General features: G+C 45.0%; 1 protein-coding gene across 1 annotated transcript in view; it reads left to right on the forward strand.

The window, feature by feature from the left end:
- The first annotated feature begins 517 nt into the window (after positions 1-517).
- DNAJB12 (DnaJ heat shock protein family (Hsp40) member B12) overlaps positions 518-27,587 on the forward strand; it is a 76,686-nt gene continuing 49,616 nt past the window's right edge. The window contains exon 1 of the mRNA XM_077454410.1: positions 518-702. Within this exon, the coding sequence (XP_077310536.1) occupies positions 570-702 (133 nt within the window). The 5' untranslated portion in view covers positions 518-569. The remainder of the gene's footprint in view (positions 703-27,587) is intronic.

Here is a 27,587-nt window from a genome sequence, read left to right on the forward strand (position 1 = left end):
CAGGGCTCAAGGTACTGTGTGTAACTATGGGAAAAGCTCTGTAAATGTTAGTGTGAAATATGTCTACTGTTATATATGATCCATCCACATTTTTTTTTTTAATTATTATTAACGCAGCCCCAGATTGCATGGCGGTGATGATTCAATCAATAAAAGAGTGGATTGCTGATTTGAATGCAATGTTTGTCTGCATAAGTCCTGACTTTAGGGAGCTGGCCTCTCACTTCCTGTTGTATCTCTGGGACAGGAAGTGAAGGTAAATCTTCCCAATAGAACATAATTTCTCTAACCTTCAGGAAAACGTTTAGGTTTTTGCTATACTTTACAAGCAAAAAAAAAAAACCCTCCAGCATTGCACTGAGCAGCCTCCTCTATCCCTATGACACGATAATAAATATCCAGAAGAGGTTTCCCCACGTAGATCTCAGCCTCCTGTACACTCTGACAGCTGTTTACTATGGTACACTGTGTCTCCCGGGAGGGGGTTCTGATGTCATCGGTCAGCGCCAGACGTAGATGACGTGCTCGCGGAGCGCCGCCCACCAGTTCCTATTAGCAGTGATTCCGCAATGGAATCGAACCGGGACGAGGCGGAGCGCTGTATATCCATCGCGCTGAACGCCATCAAGAGCCAGAAGGCGGAAAAGGCCTTGCGGTTTCTGGAGAAGGCTCAGCGGCTCTTCCCCACGGACAAGGCGAGAGGTAAAGACGGGGAATGGAGAAGCGGCTCGGCGCGGTATGGGGGGAGGGCGGCTGGCTCTGGGACAGCCGTGGCGTCACATCTCGGGCCGCGCATGCGTATAAGAAGCCTGTGGTGAGGAGAATTGTGGGAGATGTAGTATTGTGTGCGTACAGAATGAGAGCTATCACTGATAGCGGCTGTCATTCCCGTCCTCCGCGGTCCCGGGCGGTGTGCCAGTGACTCGGGGGATGTGCAGTGTGACCCCCGGGATGCCCGGTCCTGTGTGACCTGTACTAGCCGTGTTTGTAGCCTGCTGTGGGGACTACATGGTGAAAATATGGCGGCGGACAGCTGTATTCTGGGGCCGGTGTCTATAAGACGGAGCTCCGAGGAGATATTGTGCTGACAGTGAGGGGAGGACGGCTTAGAGCACCAAATAATCGCGGAGGACAGGCTTGGTCACCGGGGAATGGCCATGTCATCCGCCTGTGTGCTACAGTGCAGGAGAAATACAGGGACAGGATGGAGACCTGTACTACAACCCCCACAATGCATTGCGGGCACCGAACTGACAGAGACAGTCAGCCTAATACTACAAAATGACAAGAGGGGGCCTACTGACCATGAGCACCCAGCTCTCAGTGTACCCCCTCCTCTCTTAGGGTACACTGACCCTTCACCCATGGGGTGTGCCACGCTGGGGGGATTGGTGTACCAATCCATTACCCATAGGGTAGGTGTACATACACTTCACTCAAAGGGTGTACTAAGGTGCCACCTATGGTGGGGGTAGTTTGTGTACCCAGCTCACTCATGAGGACGGTGTATGGACTTGTGTGCTGTACTAGGCCCTGTCACTTAATGGGGGTATATCAACTTTTCACTCGTATGTATAATGTATATCTCTAAATAAATTGACCAACATATAACAAAAATAGGGTGTACAAAACCATCACTTTTGTGTAGGTGTACTGACCCTTCCCTCATAGGGTGTACCAAACCATTACCTTTGTGACAAAGTGTTGAGACACACTCACCTTTTTTTTTTTTTTTTTTTTGAAGAATAAGTAGCAAGCTTACCGATATTACCAATGTTGCTTCAAGTGGTTGTACCAAGGTGATGCATGCAGCTGTAGGCATTACCCTGGTACCATTCTTTAGAGCGGACGGTTGGCTTTCTTGTAATAACCACTGATGCGGCTGAGCCAGAGGCGTAACTAGAATCTTCAGACCCCTTTCACGCTGGGGCGTTTTTCATGCACTTAACGTTAAAAAAAAAGCGCCTGAAAGAAGCCGCAACTGCAATCCCAATGTAAAAGCCCGAGTGCTTTCACACTGAGATTCCTTTCACACTGGGGCGTTTTTCAGGTGCTTTAGTGTTAAAAAAAAAGCACCTGAAAGAAGCTGCAACTGCAATCCCAATGTAAAAGCCCGAGTGCTTTCACACTGAGGCGCTGCGCTGGCAGGGCGTTAAAAAAAAAGTCCTGCAAGCAGCTTCTTTGCAGCGCTTTTGGAGCGGTGAATACAACGCTCCTAAAGTGCCCCTTCCCATTGAAAGTAATGGGAAGCGCCTGAAAAACTCTATTGGCAGCAACGTTTTGTGGGCGCTTTTAACCCTTTATTTGGCCACTAGCAGGGGTTAAAAGCGCTCCAATAACGCTCAAAAAACGCTGGTAAAGCGCTGCTAGTTTAAGCGGCGCTTTACGAGCGTTTTTCGGGTGCTGACGTTGTGAAAGGCCTCTTAAAGCACTCAGGCTTTCACATTGGGACTCTAGAGGAGGCTTCTTTCAAGCGCTTTACATGTGCTTTTTTTTAACGCTAAAGCGCCTGAAAAACGCTTCAGTGTGAAAGGGGTCTCAGGAATGCGGTGCAGGAAAGCATGAAGGGCCCCCACCAGGGGCATTGCTAGGTCTACAAAAGATCTCGGGCTAGAGCACCATAGCAGCGAAGTAAAGAAAACCATAAGCTTGGGCGGGCACACATGTATATAATAATTTAATATAAGTGTGTGTGTATGTATATATGTGTGTGTATATATGTGTGTGTATATATATATATATATATATATATATATATATTATATGTATTAGTGATGCACCGAAATTTCGGCCGCCGAAACATATCGGCCGAAAATGCCCTTTTCGGCATTTTGCCGAAAGAGAAAAACGGCCGATAATGGAGCCGAAAATGGGGCGTGGCCTGGGTGGGGGCGGGGCTCCGCCCCCGCCCCTGGTGACGCCCATCATGGGGGGTGCATAGCGCAGGAGAGCCGCCTCCGCCGCCTGTTTGATCAAAGCGCCGGGAACATCACAGCTTTCATTTCAATAGCTGTGTGTTCCCGGCCGCGCGCCGTCACATACAGCCCCTCCCCCTTGTCCGGACACTTAGATAGACAGATCATCCGCAGGATTGGACGGATGATCTGTCTATCAAAGTGCCCGGACAAGGGGGAGGGGCTGTGTGTGACGGCGCGCGGCCGGGAACACACAGCTATTGAAATGAAAGCTGTGATGTTCCCGGCGCTGTGATCAAACAGGCGGTGGAGGTGGCTCTCTTCCCTGCACAGGCTGGCTGCAATGGGACACACACTTGGCTGTCTGGCTGCAATGGGACACACACTTGGCTGCAATACACACTTGGCTGTCTGGCTGCAATGGGACACACACTTGGCTGCAATACACACTTGGCTGTCTGGCTGCAAAGGGGGACACACTGGCTGCAAAGGGGGACACACTGGCTGCAAAGGGGGACACACTGGCTGCAAAGGGGGACTGACTGCAATGGGACACTGGCTGCAATGGGGCACAGGCACACTGGCTGCAATGGGGCACTGGCACACTGGCTGCAATGGGACACTGGCACACTGGCTGCAATGGGGCACAGGCACACTGGCTGCAATGGGGCACAGGCACACTGGCTGCAATGGGGCACAGGCACACTGGCTGCAATGGGGCACAGGCACACTGGCTGCAATGGGGGACACTGGCCTGCAATGGGGGATGCCTCCTGTACCACGTTCTCTGACCATCTCCTGTACCGTGTCCCCAGTCTCTGACCATCTCCTGTACCGTGTCCCCAGTCTCTGACCATCTCCTGTACCGTGTCCCCAGTCTCTGACCATCTCCTGTACCGTGTCCCCAGTCTCTGACCATCTCCTGTACCGTGTCCCCAGTCTCTGACCACCTCCTGTACCGTGTCCCCAGTCTCTGACCACCTCCTGTACCGTGTCCCCAGTCTCTGACCACCTCCTGAACCGTGTCCCCAGTCTCTGACCACCTCCTGAACCGTGTCCCCAGTCTCTGACCACCTCCTGAACCGTGTCCCCAGTCTCTGACCACCTCCTGTACCATGTCCCCAGTCTCTGACCACCTCCTGTACCATGTCCCCAGTCTCTGACCACCTCCTGTACCATGCATGCAGTCTCTGACCACCTCCTGTACCATGTCCCCAGTCTCTGACCACCTCCTGTATAAAAATATTTTTTTAAAACAGTCATTTTCGGTATCGGTGCTGTTTCGGTATCGGTTTCGGTTTTCGGCCTAGTGTATTTTTCATTTTCGGTATCGGTTTCGGCACCAAAAAACCCATTCGGTGCATCCCTAATATGTATATGTTACACAGTGCAGATCCCCCCTCATTACATCAGGGTCCCCAGAGAGTCTCCCCTTACTTCAGCCCCTCCTTACACCATAGAGCTGCCGATCGTGTCCCCCATGTTAAACGGACAGCCAGGGGTGCAGAGGAAGATGCTGGGTCTTGGGGGTCCCTCCACAGTGGCAGAACGACAGGGCCCAGTCGCAAGTGCAACTGCAGCGACCCTTATAGTTCCGCCACTGGGCTAAGCAGTTATCACAAGCAGCGAAGAGTCCCAAGTGACCAACCAGCACGTCCAACAGCTGGCCGGAGACCCGAACAAGGGTAACTGGGAAGCGATGTCATGACATCCCTTCTGGATTGCTGGCATTCTGAAAGCAGCAGTTTTAAAAAATAGAAAGTATTCAAAAATGCAGATCTTGACATTTTGAATACTTTTAAGTGCAGTGGAGGGGTTTGGGGTCTTTGAGACCCCAGATACTTTCATAAAGAGTACCTGTCACTGCCTATTGCTGTCACAAGGGATGTTTACATTGCTTGTGACAGCAATGAAAGTGATTAAAAAAAAAAAAAAAAAAAAAGTAAAAGGACAGTGTGAAAATAGAAACTTAAAACTTTACAAAATATTGACCTTACAGACAGCTGAAAAATTGCCAGCCCGGAAAAAATTATATTGGTTGATCCCTTGTTCCGGTGTACCAAGCCACCACTTGGGAGTAGATGTACTTACCCTTCAATCATGGAGTATACCAAGCCATCACTTACTGACCCTTCACTCAAAGGGTGTACTGACTTCACTTATAGGGTGCCGGTGTACCAAGCCATCACTTGGTGCAGGTGTACTGACCCTTCCCTCATAGGGTGTACCAAACCATTACCTTTGTGACAAAGTGTTGAGACATCAGTCACCGTGAATGGGCTGTCACCAACAGGGCAGGCAGAGGAAGACTTTGATCTTGGTGGGAGCGGTGGGTTGCAGAGGCATCCAGAATGGATCCTCCTTTTTTTGTGTATTGTGGTAAGATCCAATCGCATTTTAGCTATAGGAGTCTGGCAGGCTGAGTCACCTCTGCCACCTCCTGATATCTCTTTGGGGTTTGTCTGTACCAGTGTTGGCGAACCTTGGCACCCCAGATGTTTTGGAACTACATTTCCCACGATGCTCATGCACTTTGCAGTGTAGTTGAGCATCATTGCAACTGTAGTTCCAAAACATCTGGGGTGCCAAGGTTTGCCATCACTGGTCTATACAAAGGTCCTCTATCCTGGCCTTACCACAGTGCACCTCTGAGCCTGCACCTTTACAAGCAACTTGGCAATGGCTGCTTCCATATTTTTTTATTTTTTATTTTTTTCTTAACCACTTGCCACCCGGGCCAATTCTGACATTTCTCTCCTACATGTAAAAATCATAATTTTTTTGCTAGAAAATTATATAGAACCCCCAAACATTATTATATATTTTTTTTTGTTTTGTTTTTTAGCAAAGACCTTAGAGAATACAATGGCGGTTCTTGCAACTTTTTTTATCTCGCACGGTATTTGCACAGCAATTTTTCCAACACTTTTTTTTGGGGGAAAGAAACTATTTTGTAATAAAAAAAATGAAAACCCCCAAAAAAACCACAGTAAAGCTAGTCCAGTGTTTTTGCATATTGTGAAAGATGAAGTTATGTCGCGTAAATAGATACCTAACATGTCACGCTTAAATTGCACACGCTCGTGGAATGGTGCCAAATTTTGGTACTTAAAAATCCCCATAGGCGACGCTTGAAATTTTATTACTGGTTACATGTTCTGCGTTAGAGGTCTAGGGACAAAATTATTGCTCTCGCTCCAACGTTCAAGTCGATGCCTCACATGTATGGTTTGAACAACGTTTTCATATGTGGGCGAGACTTACGTATGCGCTCGCTTCTGCGTGCAAGCACACGGAGACGGGGACAATAATTTATTATTGTTTATTATGCTTTCTTTTTTTTTGACACTTTTTTTGATCACTTTTATTCCTATTACAAGGAATGTGAACACCCCTTGTAATAAGAATATGACATGACAGGTAGTGATACCCCGAATGGGTTTTTTGGTGCCGAAAATGAAAAATACACTAGGCCGAAAACCAAAACCGATACCGAAAATGACTGTTTTCAAAAAATATTTTTATACAGGAGATGGTCAGAGACTGGGGACATGGTACAGGAGGTGGTCAGAGGCTGGGGACATGGTACAGGAGGTGGTCAGAGGCTGGGGACATGGTACAGGAGGTGGTCAGAGGCTGGGGACATGGTACAGGAGGTGGTCAGAGGCTGGGGACATGGTACAGGAGGTGGTCAAAGACTGGCGACACGGTACAGTAGGTGGTCAGAGACTGGCGACCTGATAAGAGATAAGTGCAGCCAGTGTTGCCCCCAGTGATGCAGCCAGTGTTGCCCCCTGTGATGCAGCCAGTGTTGCCCCCTGTGATGCAGCCAGTGTTGCCCCCTGTGATGCAGCCAGTGTTGCCCCCTGTGATGCAGCCAGTGTTGCCCCCTTTGATGCAGCCAGCTATGCCCCTCTGCAGTGAAGAGAGCCGTCTGGTTGAATAGAGCGCCGGGAACATCACAGCTTTAATTTCAATAGCTGTGTGTTCCCCGTCGCGAGCCGTCACACACAGCACCTCCCCCTTGTCCAGGCACTTTGATAGACAGATCACCCGTCCAATCTGGACAGGTGATCTGTCTATCAAAGTTCCCCGGACAAGGGGGAGGGGCTGTGTGTGACGGCGTGCGACGGGGAACACACAGCTATTGAAATTAAAGCTGTGATGTTCCTGGCGCTCTATTCAACCAGACGGCTCTCTTCACTGCAGAGGGGCATCGCTGGCTGCATCAGTCCTGCGCTATTCACCCCCATCATGGGAGGCACCAGGGGCGGGGCGGGGGCGGAGTTCCGCCCCAGGCCCTGCCCCATTTTCGGCTAAATTATCGGCCGTTTTTTCCTTTCGGCAAATTGCCGAAAAGGGCGTTTTCGGCCGATATGTTTTCGGCGGCCGAAATTTCGGTGCATCCCTAATGACAGGTCCTCTTTACAATGAAATATGGAGTCAATAAGACCCCACATCTCACCACTAGGCTGGGAAGCCTGAAATACAAAAAATAAATAAACCGATCATGGCTTCCCAGCCGAAGCGGCGCCGTTTTTTTTTTTTTTAATGCAGAGGCCTGGCGTGACGTCATAACATCGCGCCCGGCCTCTGCCGTTCATAGACTCCTGCGACCATCTGGTCCGCCGAAAATCTCTATGATCAACATCCGGGGCCGGTGGATCCTCTGTCCAATTCACCAATCGTAGCAGTGATTCGGTAGAAGAACCGGAGGGAGGGGTTCCCCTCTCGCCTCCCGTAAGAACGATCAAGCCGTGGAACAGCCACTATGATCGTAGGGAATCACCGGCTGAAAACGCCAATATCTGAATTATGGCTACAGGTATCATTCAGATATCCCCGCTCAAAGTCCGTCACGTCATATGACGGCGGGTGGGAGTGAGGCGGTTAAAGTGATTGACTTTAGAAATGTTAAAGCCCACCTCATATTGTCCAGACCCAGGAATTCAAGTGCAGAAATGTCCCTACTGTGGTCACAGGTGGATACAAGGAGCCACTTATGAGGGCTGCAGCAGTCATTGATGAAATGTTGTATTTGTTATCGCGTCTGCACAACTTCTCTGTGAAAAAACACCCAGGACAGGGCTCACAACACTGATTGTGATTTTAGTGCAGCAGATGCACTTGTGTTGTCAGCTCACACCAGAACTTAGGAGCTGAATACATTTTTGGCACAATCAACAGGATTTTTCTGTACTTGTCTGATACACCACTGCACACAGAACAATGCAATCCCACTGTTCAAGACTTGCTCTACCTTTGGTCTCCGGACTCTAGGTTCAAGAAGTCTGCCCTCACTTGTTGTAAGTTAGAAATTAATAGATGAGATGAGTTACTTTATTGGATCATCCATAGTAGATATAGTACATCCAGGGTATTTTCCAGCTTATCAGCACAAAATGCTGTTTCAACAATTTGCTTTAAAACAGGTTTTTGTTGCATGTGTTGTAGAGCTGCACGATTCTGGATTAAACGAGAATCACAATTTTTTTGCTTAGAATAAAGATCACGATTCTCGGTGTAACATCATCTTTTACGTTCTACAAAATAATTGGGCCATCTTTAGGCCTCTTGTACACTGCTGCTGGTAAACGGACGTTCACAGGCAGTTGGTTGATTTATTTATTTTCAACTGCCCCTGAACTCATCCAATGTTATCTTATGTGTACATGTACACAGGTTTGTTTAATGTCATTTTTAGGCAGTTGCCTATAAAGCTTTTCTTTGAAGGAAAAAAAATGAGTTCAGATGCCAAACGCGTTTCGTTTAGAGGCGTTTTTCATTTTTGGCATGTAACTGTGCAAAGCAGAAATTTTAAACGTGGATTACTCTGTTAAGTTAAATCATTCAGAAGAGGTTGTAAAAACGTCCCGTGTACATTAAGCATTACCGTTTTAATATTTTTTTTAATTCATTGCAGTTTATTTTTTTCATAAAAAATATGCTTATATATATTATAAATGTTTGGGGGTTCTAAGTAATTTTCTAGCAAAAAATATAGATTTTAACTTGTAAGCAAAAAATGTTTAGTCTTTAAAGCGTTTGTTAACCTAAAAATAAAGATCCTGTTCCTTAAAAGCATGTTATACAGCACAGTATTGTGCTGTGCCATTTGGCCACCTGTATCACCTGAAATACCTGGCCGATCCTGCCAGTTTCTGCCCTCCTCTCTGTACGCTGATTATGGCTGCTAAGCCCTGACACCATGGTCAGATTTACATGCCTCCATCATCCGATGTGTCCTCTGTCCGCCTCTGTGCTTCCTCCCTGCCTGTCAGCTCCATGTCATTGCTTGCTGTGCCTGCTCTAATTACTATTCATTTTTCACACTGTCCTCTCTGGTTATGTATGTAATGTCCCCTGTGCTTGTGCTTTATAGAAATAATGCAGTATATAGAGAGAGAGGCGGCAGGTCAGATCAGCACTCTGTAAACAAGGTATATACTGCATTATTTTTATAAAGCACAACCACAGGGGGGCATACATAACCAGAGAGGATAGTGTAAAGTTACATTGGTGGGTTAACAACCACTTTAAGTGGTTAAACTGACCCCATGTACAGAAGGAAGTTCATTCCTTTGATCTAAAAGGAGCGAGAGATACATTGGGGGTTATTTACTAAAGGAAAATCCACTTTGCACTGCAAGTGCACTTGGAAGTAAAGTCGCTGTAGATCTGAGGAGGACATGCCAGGAAAATAAAAACAGCATTTTAGCTTGCACATGATTGGATGATAAAATCAGTAGAGCTTCCACTCATTTCAGATCTATCCCTTAGATTTAGGGCGACTGCACTTCTAAGTGTACTTGCAGTGCAAAGTGGATTTGCCTTTTGTAAATAACCCCCATTGTTTCTCTTTATCTCTTTTTTTTTTTTTTTTTTTTTTTTTTTTGACAGCTCTGAGCAGAGAACGGCTCTGCACTGGTTTAAAGCGGGATTGCACTGTGGAAAAAAAATATTAAAAGCCAGCAGCTACAAATACTGCAGCTGCTGACTTTTAATAAATGGACACTCACCTGTCCCAGGGTCCAGCGAGGCCGATCGATCGATCGCTCGGCTCTCAGCTGCTGCCATCACCATTCTAGGTGAGGGAATCAGGAAGTGAAGCGCTGTGGCTTCACTTCCCGGTTCCCTACTGCGCATGCGCGAGTCGCGCAGCGCAATAGGAATTGTGTGCGCTGTCTCTGGGACCCGTGTGTGTCCCAGCAGACAGCGCGCAGGGACAGGAAGAGGCATAGACTCCCGTGGGAGTCTATGCCCGGAAGTGGGTGTAAATACCTGTCTTTGACAATTTTCTTAACGATCAGTCGAGCAGCTCTAATGTGTTGGAGTAACTGCTAGACTAAGGCCAGCCATAGACGGAGTGTAGGAAAGAAATTCACTTGATTCCCCCATCAACACAGACAGTGTTGATGAGGGAATCCCACCTGGCGAACCATTGTGTTCTCTAAGCGGGGGGGGGGGGGGGGCTTAGGGCAAACTGCCTCTGCCAGGAGAAAACAGTGATTATTGCTAGCAGCTATAACAGCTGCTAGCGATGATTGCATGTAAAATCCGGCAGGCTAGATCAATAAACATGGTTCTAATCTCATGCAGTTTCTGCTGAACCACCCGAGACATTTGAAAAAGTGTGGTCACTGACTCTACCAGAGCTCCCATCGTGGGACATATATAGCAATGAGTAAACTGAGAGCAAAGTTGCCTTGGAGGTAGCCTCTTCCCCTTTTTAAAGGTGCAGAGACACACCATAAGGGCATACTTAATGGTAGTTGAAGACTTACAGAGTGAAAGTAAAAATGGCACACAAATGTAAGGTGGACATGGTCTTTTCTACTTTGTATACACATTGGATAGTCTCCCCCAGAAACACACAAAAGGCCTGTACTAGACCAAAAAGTCTCTGAGAACCTGTGAATAGAGCTGCAGACACCCTGTAGTCACTACCTGTTCCTTCTTGTTTTTTTGTAACCCCAGAAAACCGTGTACTATCTTACTATTGCAGTGTGCCATTTGGAGACCTTTATCTACACTGTCTGAAAAACTTCTGTAAAATAGTTTTCAGGACAACACAAGAGAGAAAATACAGTTGCAGTCCCTCAATCGTGTGCTTTTTCAGTTTTATGATTGCATCCGCCAAGCAGGACCAATTAAAGTGAATGTGCAGTACATGCTTTAACCTCTTGGACCCCAGCACAAGCATGCAGTTGCTGGGCAATTGCAGAAAGGCCCCATTTACTTGAATAGGTCGCAGTTGGCAGGCGGTAGCACCTGCCGTAAGTGACAGGGGGTATTCTTCCTGCTGCAGCATGTGTAAAAACTTGGATGCTACCTCTGCAATAAAAGGGGATAGGGATTGGGGGCGGTAAAACCACAGCTCAACTGCAGGGTTTTATCACCCCCAACCTCACTTGTGAACGAGCCCTTACGGTGCTGCTGCTGAATGCAACCAAGGGTTCATTCACAAGTGCAGCAGGCAGGGAGGGGATGATCTGTTGCCTCCTCACTGCCTGTTTTACACCTATAAATGGTGTGCAATGCGTTGTATGGCAATTCTAGGTTTAAATCAGGCGGTGAGGAGGCTACATTGTGACTGGTGATATTTGACTTCCATCTTATTCAGGTAGATCTCCACCTTTCTAAGGTTGCCTACCCCTGGTTTATAGCAATGGTCCTGAGATCCATCCACTTTTGTGGTTGTGTAGCCAAATCTTTGCCCTTCATGATGACCAAGCTTTGATGCCATCATCTACAATTCTGTAGAGCACACATTCCATTACAGGATAGTTTTCCCAGGTGGTGACTTACAGGGACAACGCAAGGTAATGGCTCATGTGCGCGGCCAGCACTTTAATTTTGGCACTTATTTCTACCCTACAGTTTAACTCCAGGCAAATGAATAAATACACAATTGAAACACAAGTTATCTGTCTTGCCTGACAAATGATGTTATTCTTTCCAGCCAGTCTTGTCATTCAAGCTGGCCATAGACATAGTTACATAATAGATAAGGTTGAATAAAGACAATAGTCCATCCAGTTGAACCTGTGTAGGTGTAGACATGTCATTGTCTATAATTTACCATATCCATGTATATTGTGTTCTTTAACCACTTAACAACCGGCCCATAGCCGAATGACGGCTACAGGGCGGTTGTTTAACTTTGGGAGGCCGTGATATGACGTCCTCCCGGAATTCTGCTCTCGCGCGCCCCCTGGGGCGTGCACTCGAGAGCATCCGTGACCGCCGGATCCACAGGACCAGGCGCATCACGGATCACGGTAAACGGCCGCTCATCGCGGCCGTTTACCATGTGATCGCTCCGTCAAATGACGGAGTGATCACTTGTAAACAAAGCGACGTCATGTTCCTCCCTCCCCCTCTCTGTACCGATCGGTACAGCGGAGAGGGAAGAGATCGGTGTCAGCAGCGCTGTGGGCTGCATCTGCAGTGCCCACATCGCTGCTCACCGAAATGTAACCCCTCAATTCCCTGCCATTACTCTGCAATACCCTGCAATACTCTGCAACACCCGCCAATACTCTGCAACACCAGCTAATACTCTGCAATACCCTGCCATAAATTGCCATACTCGGAGATACCCTGCAATACCCAGCCATAGTCAGTGATACCCTGCAATACCCAGCCATAGACACCCCCCCCCCCCCTTCTGCCGCCCTCCGGTGCTTCTACCGACTCGCCAATATGATCAAAGCCAGAATCTTTTTTATTTTTTTTATTTCAGGCTTTCCAGCCTAGAGGTGAGATATAGGGTCTTATTGACCCCATATCTCACTGTAAAGAGGACCTACCATGCCATATTCCTATTACAAGGGATGTTTACATTCCTTGTAATAGGAATAAAAGTGATCCTAAAATTTATTTTTGGGGAAAAAAATGTCAAACTAAAATAAAGTAAAGTAAAATGAACAATAAAAAAAAAATGTTTTTAACGCGCCCCTGTCCCCATGTGCTCGCATGCAGAAGCGAACGCAAACTTAAGTCCCGCCCACATATGAAAATGGTGTTCAAACCACACATGTGAGGTATCGCTGCGAACGTTAGAGCGAGAGCAATAATTCTAGCCCTAGACCTCCTCTGTAACTCAAAACATATAACCAGTAAAAAAATTTTTAAAGCGTCGCCTATGGGGATTTTTAAGTAGCGACGTTTGGCGCTATTCCACGAGCGTGTGCAATTATGAAGAGTGGCATGTTGGGTATCTATTTACTCAGCGTAACTTCATCTTTCACATTATGCAAAAATTGGGCTAACTTTACTGTGTTTTTTTTTTTTTTTTTTTAGCACAAAACTGTTTTTTTTTTTCCCAAAAAAAGCATTTGAAAAATTGCTGCGCAAATAATGTGCGAGATAAAAAGTTGCAACGACCACCATTGTATTCTCGAGGGTGTTTGCTAAAAAAACATATATAATGTTTTGGGATTCTATGTAATTTTTTATCAAATAAATGATGATTTTTACATGTAGGAGAGAAATGTCAGAATTGTCCTGGGTGCTCCAGAACGCCTGATGGCGCTCCCTGCATGTTGGGCCTCTGTATGTGGCCACGCTGTGTAAAAATCTCACATCGTACTCGGGAGTAATAGCAGAATGTATTTTGGCGTGTAATTTGTGGTATGCATATGCTGTGTGAGAAATAAACTGATAATATGACAATTTTGTGAAAAAAAAAAAAAAAAAGTAAAAAAAATCTTGATTTTGCAAAGAATTGTGGGAAAAAATGACAACTTCAAAAACTCATCATGCCTCTTACTAAATACATTGAAATGTCTTCTTTCCAAAAAGGGGTAATTTGGGGGGTATTTGTACTTTTCTGGCATGTTAGGGTCTCAAGAATTGAAATAGGCCGTCAGTACTTCAGGTTAGGGATGCACCGAATGGGTTTTTTGGTGCCGATACTGAAAATGAAAAATACACTAGGCCGAAAACCGAAACCGATACCGAAACAGCACCGATACCGAAAATGACTGTTTTTAAAAAATATTTTTATACAGGAGATGGTCAGAGACTGGGGACATGGTACAGGAGATGGTCAGAGACTGGGGACATGGTACAGGAGGTGGTCAGAGACTGGGGACATGGTACAGGAGGTGGTCAGAGACTGGGGACATGGTACAGGAGGTGGTCAGAGACTGGGGGCATGGTACAGGAGATGGTCAGAGACTGGGGGCAAGGTACAGGAGGTGGTCAGAGACTGGGGGCAAGGTACAGGAGGTGGTCAGAGACTGGGGACATGGTACAGGAGGTGGTCAGAGACTGGGGACATGGTACAGGAGGTGGTCAGAGACTGGGGACATGGTACAGGAGGTGGTCAGAGACTGGGGACATGGTACAGGAGGTGGTCAGAGACTGGGGACATGGTACAGGAGGTGGTCAGAGACTGGGGACATGGTACAGGAGATGGTCAGAGACTGGGGACATGGTACAGGAGGTGGTCAGAGACTGGGGACATGGTACAGGAGGTGGTCAGAGACTGGGGGCATGGTACAGGAGATGGTCAGAGACTGGGGGCAAGGTACAGGAGGTGGTCAGAGACTGGGGACATGGTACAGGAGGTGGTCAGAGACTGGGGACAAGGTACAGGAGGTGGTCAGAGACTGGGGACATGGTACAGGAGGTGGTCAGAGACTGGGGACATGGTACAGGAGGTGGTCAGAGACTGGGGACATGGTACAGGAGGTGGTCAGAGACTGGGGACATGGTACAGGAGGTGGTCAGAGACTGGGGACATGGTACAGGAGGTGGTCAGAGACTGGGGACATGGTACAGGAGGTGGTCAGAGACTGGGGACATGGTACAGGAGGTGGTCAGAGACTGGGGACATGGTACAGGAGGTGGTCAGAGACTGGGGACATGGTACAGGAGGTGGTCAGAGACTGGGGACATGGTACAGGAGGTGGTCAGAGACTGGGGGCAAGGTACAGGAGGTGGTCAGAGACTGGGGACATGGTACAGGAGGTGGTCAGAGACTGGGGACATGGTACAGGAGGTGGTCAGAGACTGGGGACATGGTACAGGAGGTGGTCAGAGACTGGGGACATGGTACAGGAGGTGGTCAGAGACTGGGGACATGGTACAGGAGGTGGTCAGAGACTGGCGACATGGTACAGGAGGTGGTCAGAGACTGGCGACATGGTACAGGAGGTGGTCAGAGACTGGCGACATGGTACAGGAGGTGGTCAGAGACTGGCGACATAATAAAAGAGATAAGTGCAGCCAGTGTTGCCCCCAGTGATGCAGCCAGCGATGCCCCCCAGTGATGCAGCCAGCGATGCCCCCCACTGATGCAGCCAATCTAGACAGGTGATCTGTCTATCAAAGTTCCCCGGACAAGGGGGAGGGGCTGTGTGTGACGGCGCATGACGGGGAACACACAGCTATTGAAATTAAAGCTGTGATGTTCCTGGCGCTCTATTCAACCAGGTGGCTCTCTTCACTGCAGAGGGGCATTGCTGGCTGCATCAGCCCTGCGCTATTCACCCCCATCATGGGCGGCACCAGGGACGGAGTTCCACCCCAGGCCCCGCCCCATTTTCGGCTCAATTATCGGACGTTTTTTCCTTTCGGCAAATTGCCGAAAAGGGCATTTTCAGCCGATATGTTTTGGCGGCCGAAATTTCGGTGCATCCCTACTTCAGGTGTGATCAATTTTCAGATATTGGCACCATAGCTTGTGGACTCTATAACTTTCACAAAGACCAAATAATATCCACCAATTTGTACTTATTTTTACCAAAGATATGTAGTAGTATAAATTTTGGCCAATACCACCAAAAGAAAGCTCTATTTGTGTGAAAAAAAGGACAAAAATTTCATATAGGTCCAGTGTTGCATGACTGAGTAATTGTCATTCAAAATGTGAGAGCACCGAAAGCTGAAAATTGGTCTGGTTATTAAGGGTGTTTAAGTGCCCAGTGGTCAAGTGGTTAAGATGCACATCCAAGAATCTTTTAAAAATATCCATACTCCCTGCTGCCACCACTAATTTTGGAAGAGAGTTCCACATTCGTACCGCCCTGACAGTGAATAACCACCTGTGCAGTTTAACCACTTCCCGCCCGCTCACCGTCAAATGACGGCTGGGCGGTGTGGCTCTCGTTCTGGGCAGACGCCATATGACGGCCTCCCAGAATCACCATTTTCATGTGCTGATCACAGCGGAACACGGCGTGACCCCGATCTGTGTAAAGAGCCATGGCTCTTTAACCATGTGATCAGCTGTGTCCAATCACAGACGGTCGCATGTAAACACGGAGATGCCGGTAATCACTGACAGAGTGTCAGGAGAGGAGAGCTGATCAGCGGCATCTCCACACAGGGGACAGCTAGGTATGTATTCAGGGCACTGATCATCAGTGCCCTGATTACAATGAGTGCCCACCAGTGCCAGCAATCAGTGGCCATTAGTGATGCCAGTCATTGCTGGCTATCAGTGCTGCCCATCAATGCCCATCACTGCTGCCTATCCGTGCCCCCTATCTGTGCCCAGTGCTGCATATCGGTGCATCATATTCATGCCTCCTCATCAGTGCAGAATATCAATGCCGTCTCATCCGCGCCCTCGGTGAAGGAGAAAAATTACTTATTTACAAAATCTATTGACAGAAACAAAAAAAAACTTTAGTTTCTTCTTCTTTACTTTTTCCTAAAAAAAAAAAAAAAAAAACACAGGAGTGATTAAATACCACCAAAGGACAGCTCTATTTGTGTTTAGAAAATGATAACAATTTCACTTGGTTACAGTGTAGCATGACCGCGCAATTGTCATTCAAAGCGTGAGAACACTGAAAGCTGAAAAATGGCCTGGGCTTGAAGGGGGTGCAAGTGCCCTGTATTGAGGTGGTTAAAGTTAAACTGCTTCTTCTCCAATCTCATTGTGTGGCCCCGTGTTCTATTGCACTCCCTGAGACTGAATCGTTTTTATCCTATGCTGGGATCACGATTGAGATATTTGTATATCGCTATTATGTCCCCTCTCAAGTGTCTCTTCTCCAGCGAGAATAAAATTAGTGCTTGTAGTTGCTCCTTGCAATTTAGGTCCTCTAGTCCTCTTATTAATTTTGTTGTACTCTCTCCAGTTCCAGCACATCCCTTCTGAGGACTGGTGACCAGAACTGGATGGAATACTCCACATGTGGCCTCACCAGAGTTTTTAAAAAAAGTATCAGGGTTATCGTTTTATACCTGGATAGACGTTTCTAATCTCAGCAGGTTCAGCAGGGACTGACCAAGATTCGAAGCATGTATGGGCAGGCTGAATGTACCCAAGCTGATCAATGGATCAGCTCCCCCCTCCCCGTCGGGAGAACACAATGGCTCCGTGGGAGGGATTCCCCCATGAACACTGACTGGTTGCATGAAAGAAACTTGCTCCATGTATGGCCGGCTTTGGGCACCCTTTCCATACATCACACATCTGCACTGCTTTTTGGACAACCTCTAACATTGAAAACAAAAATAAATAAAAAAAAACCTGCGCTAATCTTGAAACTCAAGATTATGAGAGGGAGGGGCAGAACTGGTAGACAATTGAGTATTGTGTACTGACAAGAATACAAAGGTAGGTGACGAGAGTAAAGAGATGACCTGCTGATGCTCTTTCACTGTCCATTTACCGTGTTTCCCCGAAAGTAAGACAGTGTCTTACTTTCTTTTTATCCCCAAAAGCCCCACTATGTCTTACTTTCGGGGTATGTCTTATATTGGAAAAAAATTGTCGAATTTTTTGTTTTAACCATAAAATTAACATTTATTAACAACCTGAACAGTATTGTATTCACCACAAAACAGTTTTATAAAAGGAAGTGCCAAGAATGTCTTGTTACAACATTGCATAACATGTAAAACAATGAAAAATGGTAAGAACGAACAGTGGAATACTGGAAGATAAAACAGATTTATGTGTGATACAGTACCACCTGCTGTATTTAATCCAGTGTGACACCTGCTGATACCCACTGGGTTACATACAGCAGATGATACCCCAGTATGCCAGTGTGTATGTTTTACTGATGTATGATCAATACTGTGTGCATTACCGTATTTTAAGCAGGAGGCGGCAGTGACAAGTGCAGGGGACGGCGCGGTGACGTATGGAGAGGGGGACGGCTCAGGCGTGGGTAGGAGGCGGCGCTCATTAAGATCAGAGGGAAATGGCAGACGCGGCGACGTATGGAGAGGGGGACGGTGCGGACGTGGGCAGGAGGCGGCGCGCAGCTAGATGAGAGGGAGGCGGCAATACCCCCGTGTTTCCCCGAAAGTAAGACATATGTCTTACTTTCGGGGTACGGCTTATATTAGCCGACCCCTCTGAAACCCCCGATATGTCTTACAATCGGGGGTGTCTTACTATCGGGGAAACAGGGTAGCAGGCTGAGAGGGGGGCTGCATGTTTGTGTATTTATACACATTAGGGATGCACCAATACTAATGCCAGTATCAGTGCTGATTCCAAGCATTTGTGCAAGTATCAGTACTCCGGCAATTGCTCCCAATGCGGAAACCGATACTTTTTGGTGCGATTTACGCCAATACAAAATGAAAAGGGCACAAATTGCACTGCAAAGAATTGCATGCGATTTGAGCAGGAATGCGGTGCGATTTCCCCCACTGCTTCTGTGTGTGTATAGAAAGGGAAAAGCGCCATCAAGTGCTTACAGTGCATAGCTGGCCCATTGCAAAATCTGCATAGGTGTCCTTGTTCCGCCGATGACTGGAGGTGCTCACAGGGCAGGAGGACATGTCCAGAGATCCACCCTCAAGCTGACATCACTTTCACCCCATACCCACACCCTGTTCCCTGGACATCTCCTCCAGTCCTGTGAGCATCTCCAGCAGCCGTGATTTTGCTATCACCCGTGGAACCGGAACACCTTTGCAGACTTTGCATTTGCCCAGATTTTTGTACTGTGAGTTACAACGTTTTTAATAAACTGCCCACTAGATGACGCTTTTCCCTTTCTATACACACAGAAGCAGTGGGGGTAATCACATGCGATTCGAACAGGAATTGAAATGCTTTCCTGTTCAAATAGTTTTGCAGTGAGATTTGTGACAATTTAAAAAAATAATTTTGTATTGACACAAATGGCACCACAGTGTATTGGTACTCGGTATCGGCAAGTACTTGACCGAAAGTATCGGTACTTGCCATTAAAAAAAAAACTGTATTGTGCAACCCTAATAGATGTTAACCACTTGCTGACCGCCTCCTGTACATATACGTCGGCAGTTTAAAGATGGATATCTCGGTAACAGCAGCAGCAGCTGCTGCCACAACTGAGGTATCCATCTTTTGAGCCGGCGGTCCTGTTTACGATAATGGTGGTCCCTGCAGCAGATTCGCCACAAGATCACCGTTGTAGGCGGTGGGAGAGGGGCCACCCCATGCCCTCCGCCGCTTATCAAAGCCGTCGGCAGTGGCGGAAGCGATCGGGACCCATCTGTGGCTGGGTATGGAGATGAGTGAGGGGAAGATGGCCCACCCTTCTCCATACTATAGCAGGGCAGAAGCGACGGCAAAACGCCACTTCTGCCCATATGCCTTAAATGGCCATTTTTTTTTTTACCCCAGATCTCATATTTAAGAGGACCGGTCATGCTTTTTTCTATTACAAGGGATGTTTACATTCCTTGTAATAGCAATAAAAGTGAGCCCTTTTTTTTTTTTTTTTTTTAAACGGTGAAAAAATAAATAAAATCAAGTAAAATAAACCACAAGTAGAGAGGTGCCTCTGGGTACAGTAGTTTTTTGGTAAAACACTTTAATAATGTATATAGATCAACTCACGTTTTAGTGAAGGTTGACAAAAGTGAAGTTTCCCAAATCCTGAGCCATATGGTTGATAGCGGGGTCTCTTCCGACAGATGAAAATGCCAGCTCTGGAAGGTGGCCTCAGATTGAGGCATGGAACACAAGGAACGGCTGCAGGGAGATGACGTCATCAAAACTGGACACGTTTCGAGAGCGTGCGCACTTTGATGTGTTTGCAAGTCGCGCTCCTTTCTCAACAAACACCCAAGTAAATCAAGTATAATAAATAATAAAAAAAATTTTTAAAGTGCCCCGTCCCGACGAGCTTGCGCGCAGAAGCGAACACATATGTGAGTAGCGCCGGCATATGAAATCGGTGGTCAAACCATACATATGAGGTATTGCCGCAACCGTTAGAGCGAGAGCAATAATTATAGCACTAGACCTCTTTTGTAACTCGAAATATGCAACCTGTAGAATTTTTTTTTCAACGTCGCCTATGGAGATTTTTAAGGGTAAAAGTTTGACGCCATTCCACGAGCGGGTGCAATTTTGAAGCGTGACATGTTGAGTATCAATTTACTCGGCGTAACAATATCTTTCACATTATTAAAAAAAATAATTGGGCTAACTTTACGGTTGTCTTATTTTTTTTTATTCAAAGAAGTGATTTATTTTCCAAAAAGAGTGCACTTGTAAGACCGCTGTGCAAATACGATGTGACAAAGTATTGCAATGACCACCATTTTGTTTTCTATGTTGTTAGAAAAAAAATGTTTACTGTTTGGGGGTTCTAAGTAATTTTCTAGCAAAAAAACTTGTTTATAACTTGTAAACACCAAGTCTGAAAAAGAGGCCTGGTCTTTAAGTGGTTAAGTACGCCCACTGAAATGATTGGAAAACCCAGGAACACTTTTATGCCATCCAGTTTTGTGGTTTTTAAAGGATAAGTTCACCTTTGGAATATGTTACGTGTTCCACCCGTTTTTAGAGTAGAACAATGTAACACATGTTCAAACTTCTGCGGCTACAGAGATCATCCTGATATTCTTTTATTTCAGCCGGTGGCTGGCTTTTATGTAAAAGTCGTCATAGTGGCTTGTTAGCCACTGGATGGATTTTACAGGCGGCCTGAGGGGTTGCGTGCCCGCCTGTCCCTTTCTGGGTTCTATCGTCCCACTGGCAAGCCTGGGATGAAAACCAGCAGTTTTGCTGGCTTACCATAGAGCTAGAAAGCACCGGAAGGTCCTCAATGAGCTCTATAGTATAGGAAACCGGAAGCGATGAGCATTTATGTCACTTCCTTTTTCCTCAGATGTAAACAGCACCATTTTTGAGTTTGGAAAGTATCTGATAACATTGATGTTGGTGTGATCAGATGTTTTTAAGGGCAGAGGAGACATCTGGGGTCTAATAGAAGATACCGGTACTTTGCATTTGAAAAAACACTGCACAAATACCTGTGACATAAAAATTTGCAAAATCCACCCTTTTTATTCTCTATGCCCTCTACAAAATATTGATATAAAATATTTGGGGATTCTAAGTAGTTTTCTAGCAAAAAAAAAAAGATTTTTTTTTTTACTTATAAAAAGTTTCAGAAAAGGGCCTAGTCTTAAAGTGTTTTTTTGTTTACTTAAAAGTGCTATGACCATCAGTGATGATGAGAGTGAGGGGGTTTAAAATGCTGCCAATGATTGTGGGATTATTTAAAATGCCACTGACTATCAGTGACGTGCCACTGATCGCCAATGGTGTAGTGAGGGGGTTTAAAATGCCCCTGGCCACCAATCATTGTGGCATTGTTTTGGAGATGGTTTAAAGTGTTTTAGTTTTATAGATTTACATCTAGATTTGAGTGTAGTACAATTCCATCCTCTAGGGAGCTTTCTTCCACTAATGATGGAAGACTTGCACTTAGCTTCAGTGAACAACCTTGCACAGAGCAGGTAAGTATGTGTTTATTATAAAAAAAAAAAAACTATCACTTAGGACCACCTTAACAACCTACAGTCCGGGCCAATTCTGAAATTCCTCTCACACATGTAAAAATCTGCATATTTTTTATTTATTTTTTGTTAGCTAATTACTTGGAACCCCCCACCCGAAAAGGGGTTAAATCTGCCTGTAAAACGCAGCCGGAGCGACATTTTGCTGGCGGTGTTGCAGCGCTGCCCCATTGATTTTAATGTGGAGGAGCTCCAAAGAAGCTGCTGGCAGGACTTTTTGTGACACCCTGCCAGCGTACCACTCCAGTGTGAAAGCCCTCGGGAGTGCATGGAATACCTTTTTTTTTTTTTTAAATACTGCACTTTATTTTTGCACGTCCGCCATTGGTGATTGAAGTAATTTTGAATTATCTGCACATTGCTCTTTTTTTGCACATTTTTTGCGCTTTTCTACTGAAAATGGACTATTGAATTTATTAATTGTATTGAACTTGTTTGTTATATTGCACATACACTTTGCACTTTATACTTGTAATTTTGTTTTTGAAGATTCTTATATTGTTTTGAGTGTGCGCCGCTTATACATTTATTCATATTGAGTATAGTGGGGACACACATTTCTAAGTTGGCTGCCACTGAAATGATTTAATTGATTTGCGCATTAGACTACTCATCTTCAATTCTCTAATCTGTGCTGAAATCTAGCCTGCAAAGGAAGGGGTGTACCATGTTGTTATTGAGGTGGTTATATGAAATCCCCTTCACCAAAAGATTTTCTTGCAGGATAAGGCCTCATGTACACTGCTGCCAGTCATTTAGGAGCAGTTGAGCATTTTTTTTCAGCTGCCCCTGAACTCTCCTCTTTTATTTTATCAGTACATGTTCACAGGGTCGTTTCTAGGCAGTTGAGTTTAGAAGCATTTTTTGGAACGCAAAAAAAAATGCATTCAGGACAGATGTTCATTGGCATTTGAAGCGCCAAATGGCTGTAACGGCTTGTAAACACGGTAACTAGTTTTTTGTTTACACACGTTTTTCACTTTTGGCTATTTGAAAAAAATAGCTATTTTTGACTTCAGACATTTTTTCCTACAGTCAATAAACTCCCCATAATGTGATCCTATGTGTCCATGCACACATAGGCTGTTATCAGCAGTTTTTGGCTGGGGAATGTTTTGACTGTTCAAAAAAAACAAAAAAAAAACTAATGGGTTCTGAGAGTTTTTCAGCTGTAGAAACAATCTAACATCAAAAAACGCTGATAAATGCTCAAAAACGTGGCTCACCATAGTTGTTTAATGTTTTTAAACCCATTTAAAAAAAAATAAATGAAAAGCCTAATGCCGCGTGCAAACGGAATTCCTGCCAGAAAAAGACCAATGAGAGCTTTTCATCGGAAATTGCGACCGTGTGTATGCTACATCGGAATTTAGCTGTCTGAATTTCCGCCAGCAAAAAATTGATAGCATGTTCTCAATTTTCCCGATGGAAAAACTTTCTATCGGAAATTCTGATCGTGCGTATGCAATTCCAATGCGCAAAAACTCACGCATGCTCAGATTCAACTAGGAGATGGAAGCTATTGGCTACTGGCTATTGAACTTCCTTTTTCTAGTCCCGGCGTTCTTGACGGTCGGAATTTGGTATGACCATGTGTATGCAAGACAGCATGAGCGTAATCCCGTCAGAATTCCGTCGGGAAACTATCTGAGCTTTTTCCGACCAAAATTCTGATCGTGTGTACGCGGCATAACAGTAGCTCTTCCTTTTTTTTTGGCTTTAGTAGTTTTGTTAATGCCAAGCTTTTTTCCAGCATTGCAGTTGTGTGTGTTTTGTGCCTGGCACTCATTTATAACGTATCCATGTTTAGTAAACAAACAGACATTAGGGGTAATTTGTATACGTTATTAGGCTTTACTTTCACCTTATTCTGTTTTCCTTCATTAACATAAAAGCAGCTGAATTGCTCACCTTTTGTAGGTAACCAATTGCTTATTGTTACATCATGCTGTAACCAAGAACAGCGTGTGCCTTAATTTAGCTATGCTAATTTCTGCTTTCACATCTTGACTTATCTTGGACAAATCTGTGTAGCAAACAAAAGCTGTTGAATATGCAATAGTATTTATATTTCCCAAAATGTATTTTTATTGCAGGCATATGAAATATTGTCTTTACACATTTATAGATGATTTAGAAAGAATTGTGTACCCGTCATACAGGCCAGGATTAGACTATATTTGACCCCTTTTAAATGAGGTATCTATTATTATCATGTTCTCGTGTACATTGCAGAAGCAGAACAGGAGAGCTTACAATGAAAAAAAATACATTAGTGGAGTCTATTTTAAGATTCTAGTTGAAAGGAGCAAATCAATCAGCAAACTCCACTTATGCCTGGTACACATGATAAGCCCAGCAGGGTGAATGAAAAAAGTGCTCGCTGTATTAACTGCAATGTTATTACTGCAATCCTCCTGCTGTACTATTGTGTTCTGACAGGGGGTCCACCCCCCGCCAGAACACACCGATCAGCGATCGGTGATCAGATGCCGATTGGCTGCTGGTTTTCCTGTTCAACAGAAGCTGTACACACTGGCCAAATGTCATCCAGTTGTTGTTGAACTGCTGATATTCGGCATGTACCAGCCTTAAGTTTACCTCAAACAGAATGCTTTGTGCAAGTAAATATAAAATATTGCATATTAATAATATTGTATTGTATTCTCCTTTTTACATGGTTAGCTATTTCAGCTAAAAGTAGTTGCATAAACCTGGACTGTTCTGTAATATAGAAGGCGTTTTGCATCTTCTGAAGCAGTGTCTTGAATGTCCTTAACATTGCAGAACAAGGCCAGTTGAATGTGGCTACTACCAGCTGTAGTAAGTTGGGTATCGGTAGAGTCCATAGTTCTTCAAGAGAATGAAAATTGTATTTGCCATCTGCCAGATACTGTAAGTATTAAAGTGGTTCCAAAGTAGAGCTGCAAGATGAATCATTAAAAAAAATTGTGATCTTGATTCAACCCCCCTCACTATCTCTCTGCAGAATTGTCCGATTCATTCATGTTACTGTAACAAGTGTAGAGAGTTCTCTGCTCACTCAGCTGTCAAAAGAAAAAAAACACGCAGCCTGCCAATATTTTTCACAACATTATCTGTGCTGGTAGATGACTATAAACATTGTAACTTTTTGTTCTTAGATCGAAGGAGTGAACATTAAGTGGAATAACCACTTAAAGGGATTGTAAAGGTTTGTTTTTTATTTTCTAAATGGGTTCCTTTTAAGCTTGTGCATTGTTGGTTCACTTGCCTTTTCCTTCGATTTCCCTTCTAAATCTTTTTTTTTTCTTTGTTTTCTTTGTCTGAATTTCTCACTTCCTGTTCCTCCTCAGTAAGCTGTTCTGGCTAACTAAACACCACTCGGATGATGGTGTGAAGTTTACTGAGGAGAAACAGGAAGTGAGAAATTCCGAAAAAGGATAAAAAGCACATCAGTGTGAAAGGAGTCTAAACCTTTTCCTGACACTTGTCTTTTACAAAGTTAAAATCAGTATTTTTTGCTAGAAAATTTACTTGGAACCCGTCAACATTATATATTTTTTTTATAAGAGACCCTAGGGAATAAAATGGCAGTTGTTGCAATATTTTATGTCGCACTGTATTTGTGCAGCAGTCTTTCAAATGCAATTTTTTGGGGAAAAATACACTTCAATGAATTTAAAAAAATCTAAACAGTAAAGTTAGCCCAATTTTTTTTTTTATAATGTGAAATATATTCTCTTTATTCTTATCAAAAAATTGTAATTCTCATTTTAGCCACTTTAGTAGCTCTATTCCAAAGACGCAATTTTTTTTTACCTTCATGCATTCTTTGCGTGAAGGTAAAAAACGACTGTGTGCAGCAGTCCCCCCACCCCCCCGACTGCCCCCTAATACTTTCCTAAGCCCCATAGTGATCTGGTTATGTGCATTAGAGCCTCAGCTCCTTGGACTCTCCCTCCTCATTGGCTAAAACAGCAGCCAGAGCTGTTGGCTGCTTTCAATCACAGGCCCGAGTTGTGGCTCTGTCTGAATGGCCATGCAGAGCAGCGACTCAGGAGCGAACCTGCTTGGGTGTCCCCACAGCAAGCTGTTTGGTCTGAAGGCACTTGGCAGGAGGGATGGGCCAGGAGCGCTGGAGGAGGATCGGGGCTGCTCTGTGCAAAACCACTGTAAGTACAGTGGATATTAAAAGTCTACACACCCTTGTTAAAATGTCAGGTTTATATGATGTATAAAAATGAGACAAAGATAAATCATTACAGAACTTTTTCCACCTTTTTAATGTGAACTGTAAACTGTATGACTCAATTGAAAAACAAACTGAAATTTTTTTAGTGGGTGGGAAGTAAAAAAATAAAATGTGGTTGTAAAAGTGTGCACACCTTCTTTTATAACTGGGGATGTAGCTTTGTTCAGAATTAAACAATCACATTTAAGCTCATGTTAAATAGGAGTCAGTATACACCCACCTTTAAAGTGCCTCCTTATTAACCCCAAATAAAGTTCAGCTGTTCTAGTAGGTCTTTCCTGACATTTTCTTAGTCACATCCTTCAGCAAAAGCCATGGTCCACAGAGAGCTTCCAAAGCATCAGAGGGATCTCTTTGTTCAATGGTCAGTTAGGAGAAGGGTACAAAATAATTTTCAAGGCATTAGATATACCATGGAACACAGAGAAGACAGTCCTCATCAAGTGGAGAAAATATGGCACAACAGTGACATTACCAAGAATTGGACGTCACTTCAAAATTGATGAAATTATGAGAAGAAAACTGGTCAGGGAGGCTGCCAAGAGGCCTACAGCAACATTAAAGGAGCTGCAGGAATATCTGGCAAATACTGACTGTGGTACATGTGACAACAATCTCCCATATTCTTCATATGTCTGGGCTATGGGGTAAAGTAGCAAGACAAGCCTTTTCTTACAAAGAAAAACATCTTTTTCTTTCATCTTCATCTTTTTAGCACGACAACAACCTAAAGCTTACATCCAAATCAACAAAGGAATGGCTTTACCAGAATAATATTAAAGAATGGCCCACCCAGAGCTCAGACCTGAATCCGATGGGGTGACCAAAATCTGTGGGGTGATGTGACGAGGGCTGTGCACAGGAGATGCGTTTGCCATGACAGATTTGGAGTGTTTTTGCAAAGAGTGGGCAAATATTGCCAAGTCAAGATGGCCCATGCTGATAGACTCATACCCAAAAAGACTAAGTGCTGTAATAAAATCAAAAGGGACTTTAACAAAGTATTAATTTAAGGGGGTGCACACTTATACAACCATATTTGTTTCCTTTTTTTTTTATATTTTCTTCCCTCCACCTAAAAAAGATTTCAGTTTGTTACAGTTGTACAATTTATAGGTCACATTAAAGGCGGAAAAAGTTTTGAAATTATTGATCTTTGTAATTTTTTTACATCACAGAAACGTGACATTTTTACAGGGGTGTGTAGACTTTTTATATCCACTGTATAAGGCCCCTTTCACACTGACGTCCCGTTCAGGCCCGCCTGTCAGTTTTTCAGGCGGACCTGAACGGGTGCTCCATAGAGCTCTATGGAGCGTCGGATGTCAGCGGTGACATGTCCGCTGACATCCGACCCGCTCCGATCCGAAAAAGTGTGACGGAGGAAAAAGCTATTTTTCCATCCGTCTGCGGATCGGATCGGATGACGACGGGCACTGCGGTCCGTCGTCATCCGATCTCCCATAGGGGAGAGCGGCGCTGTGACAGGTCCGTCCCTGCACAGTGTGCGGAGACAGACCTGTCATCTCCCTGCTCAGCGGGGATCGGCGGAGTGATCCCCGCTGAGCAAACGGACATCCACGGGGCGGATCAGAACTGATCCGCCCCGTGTGAAAGGACCCTAACGCATTAAAATAAAATAAAAAACTTGCTTT

The sequence above is a fragment of the Lithobates pipiens genome, unplaced genomic scaffold, assembly GCF_037356315.1.
Source record: "Lithobates pipiens isolate NorthernLeopardFrog02 unplaced genomic scaffold, aLitPip1_a1.2 Scaffold_25, whole genome shotgun sequence".
Lineage (NCBI taxonomy): Eukaryota > Metazoa > Chordata > Amphibia > Anura > Ranidae > Lithobates > Lithobates pipiens.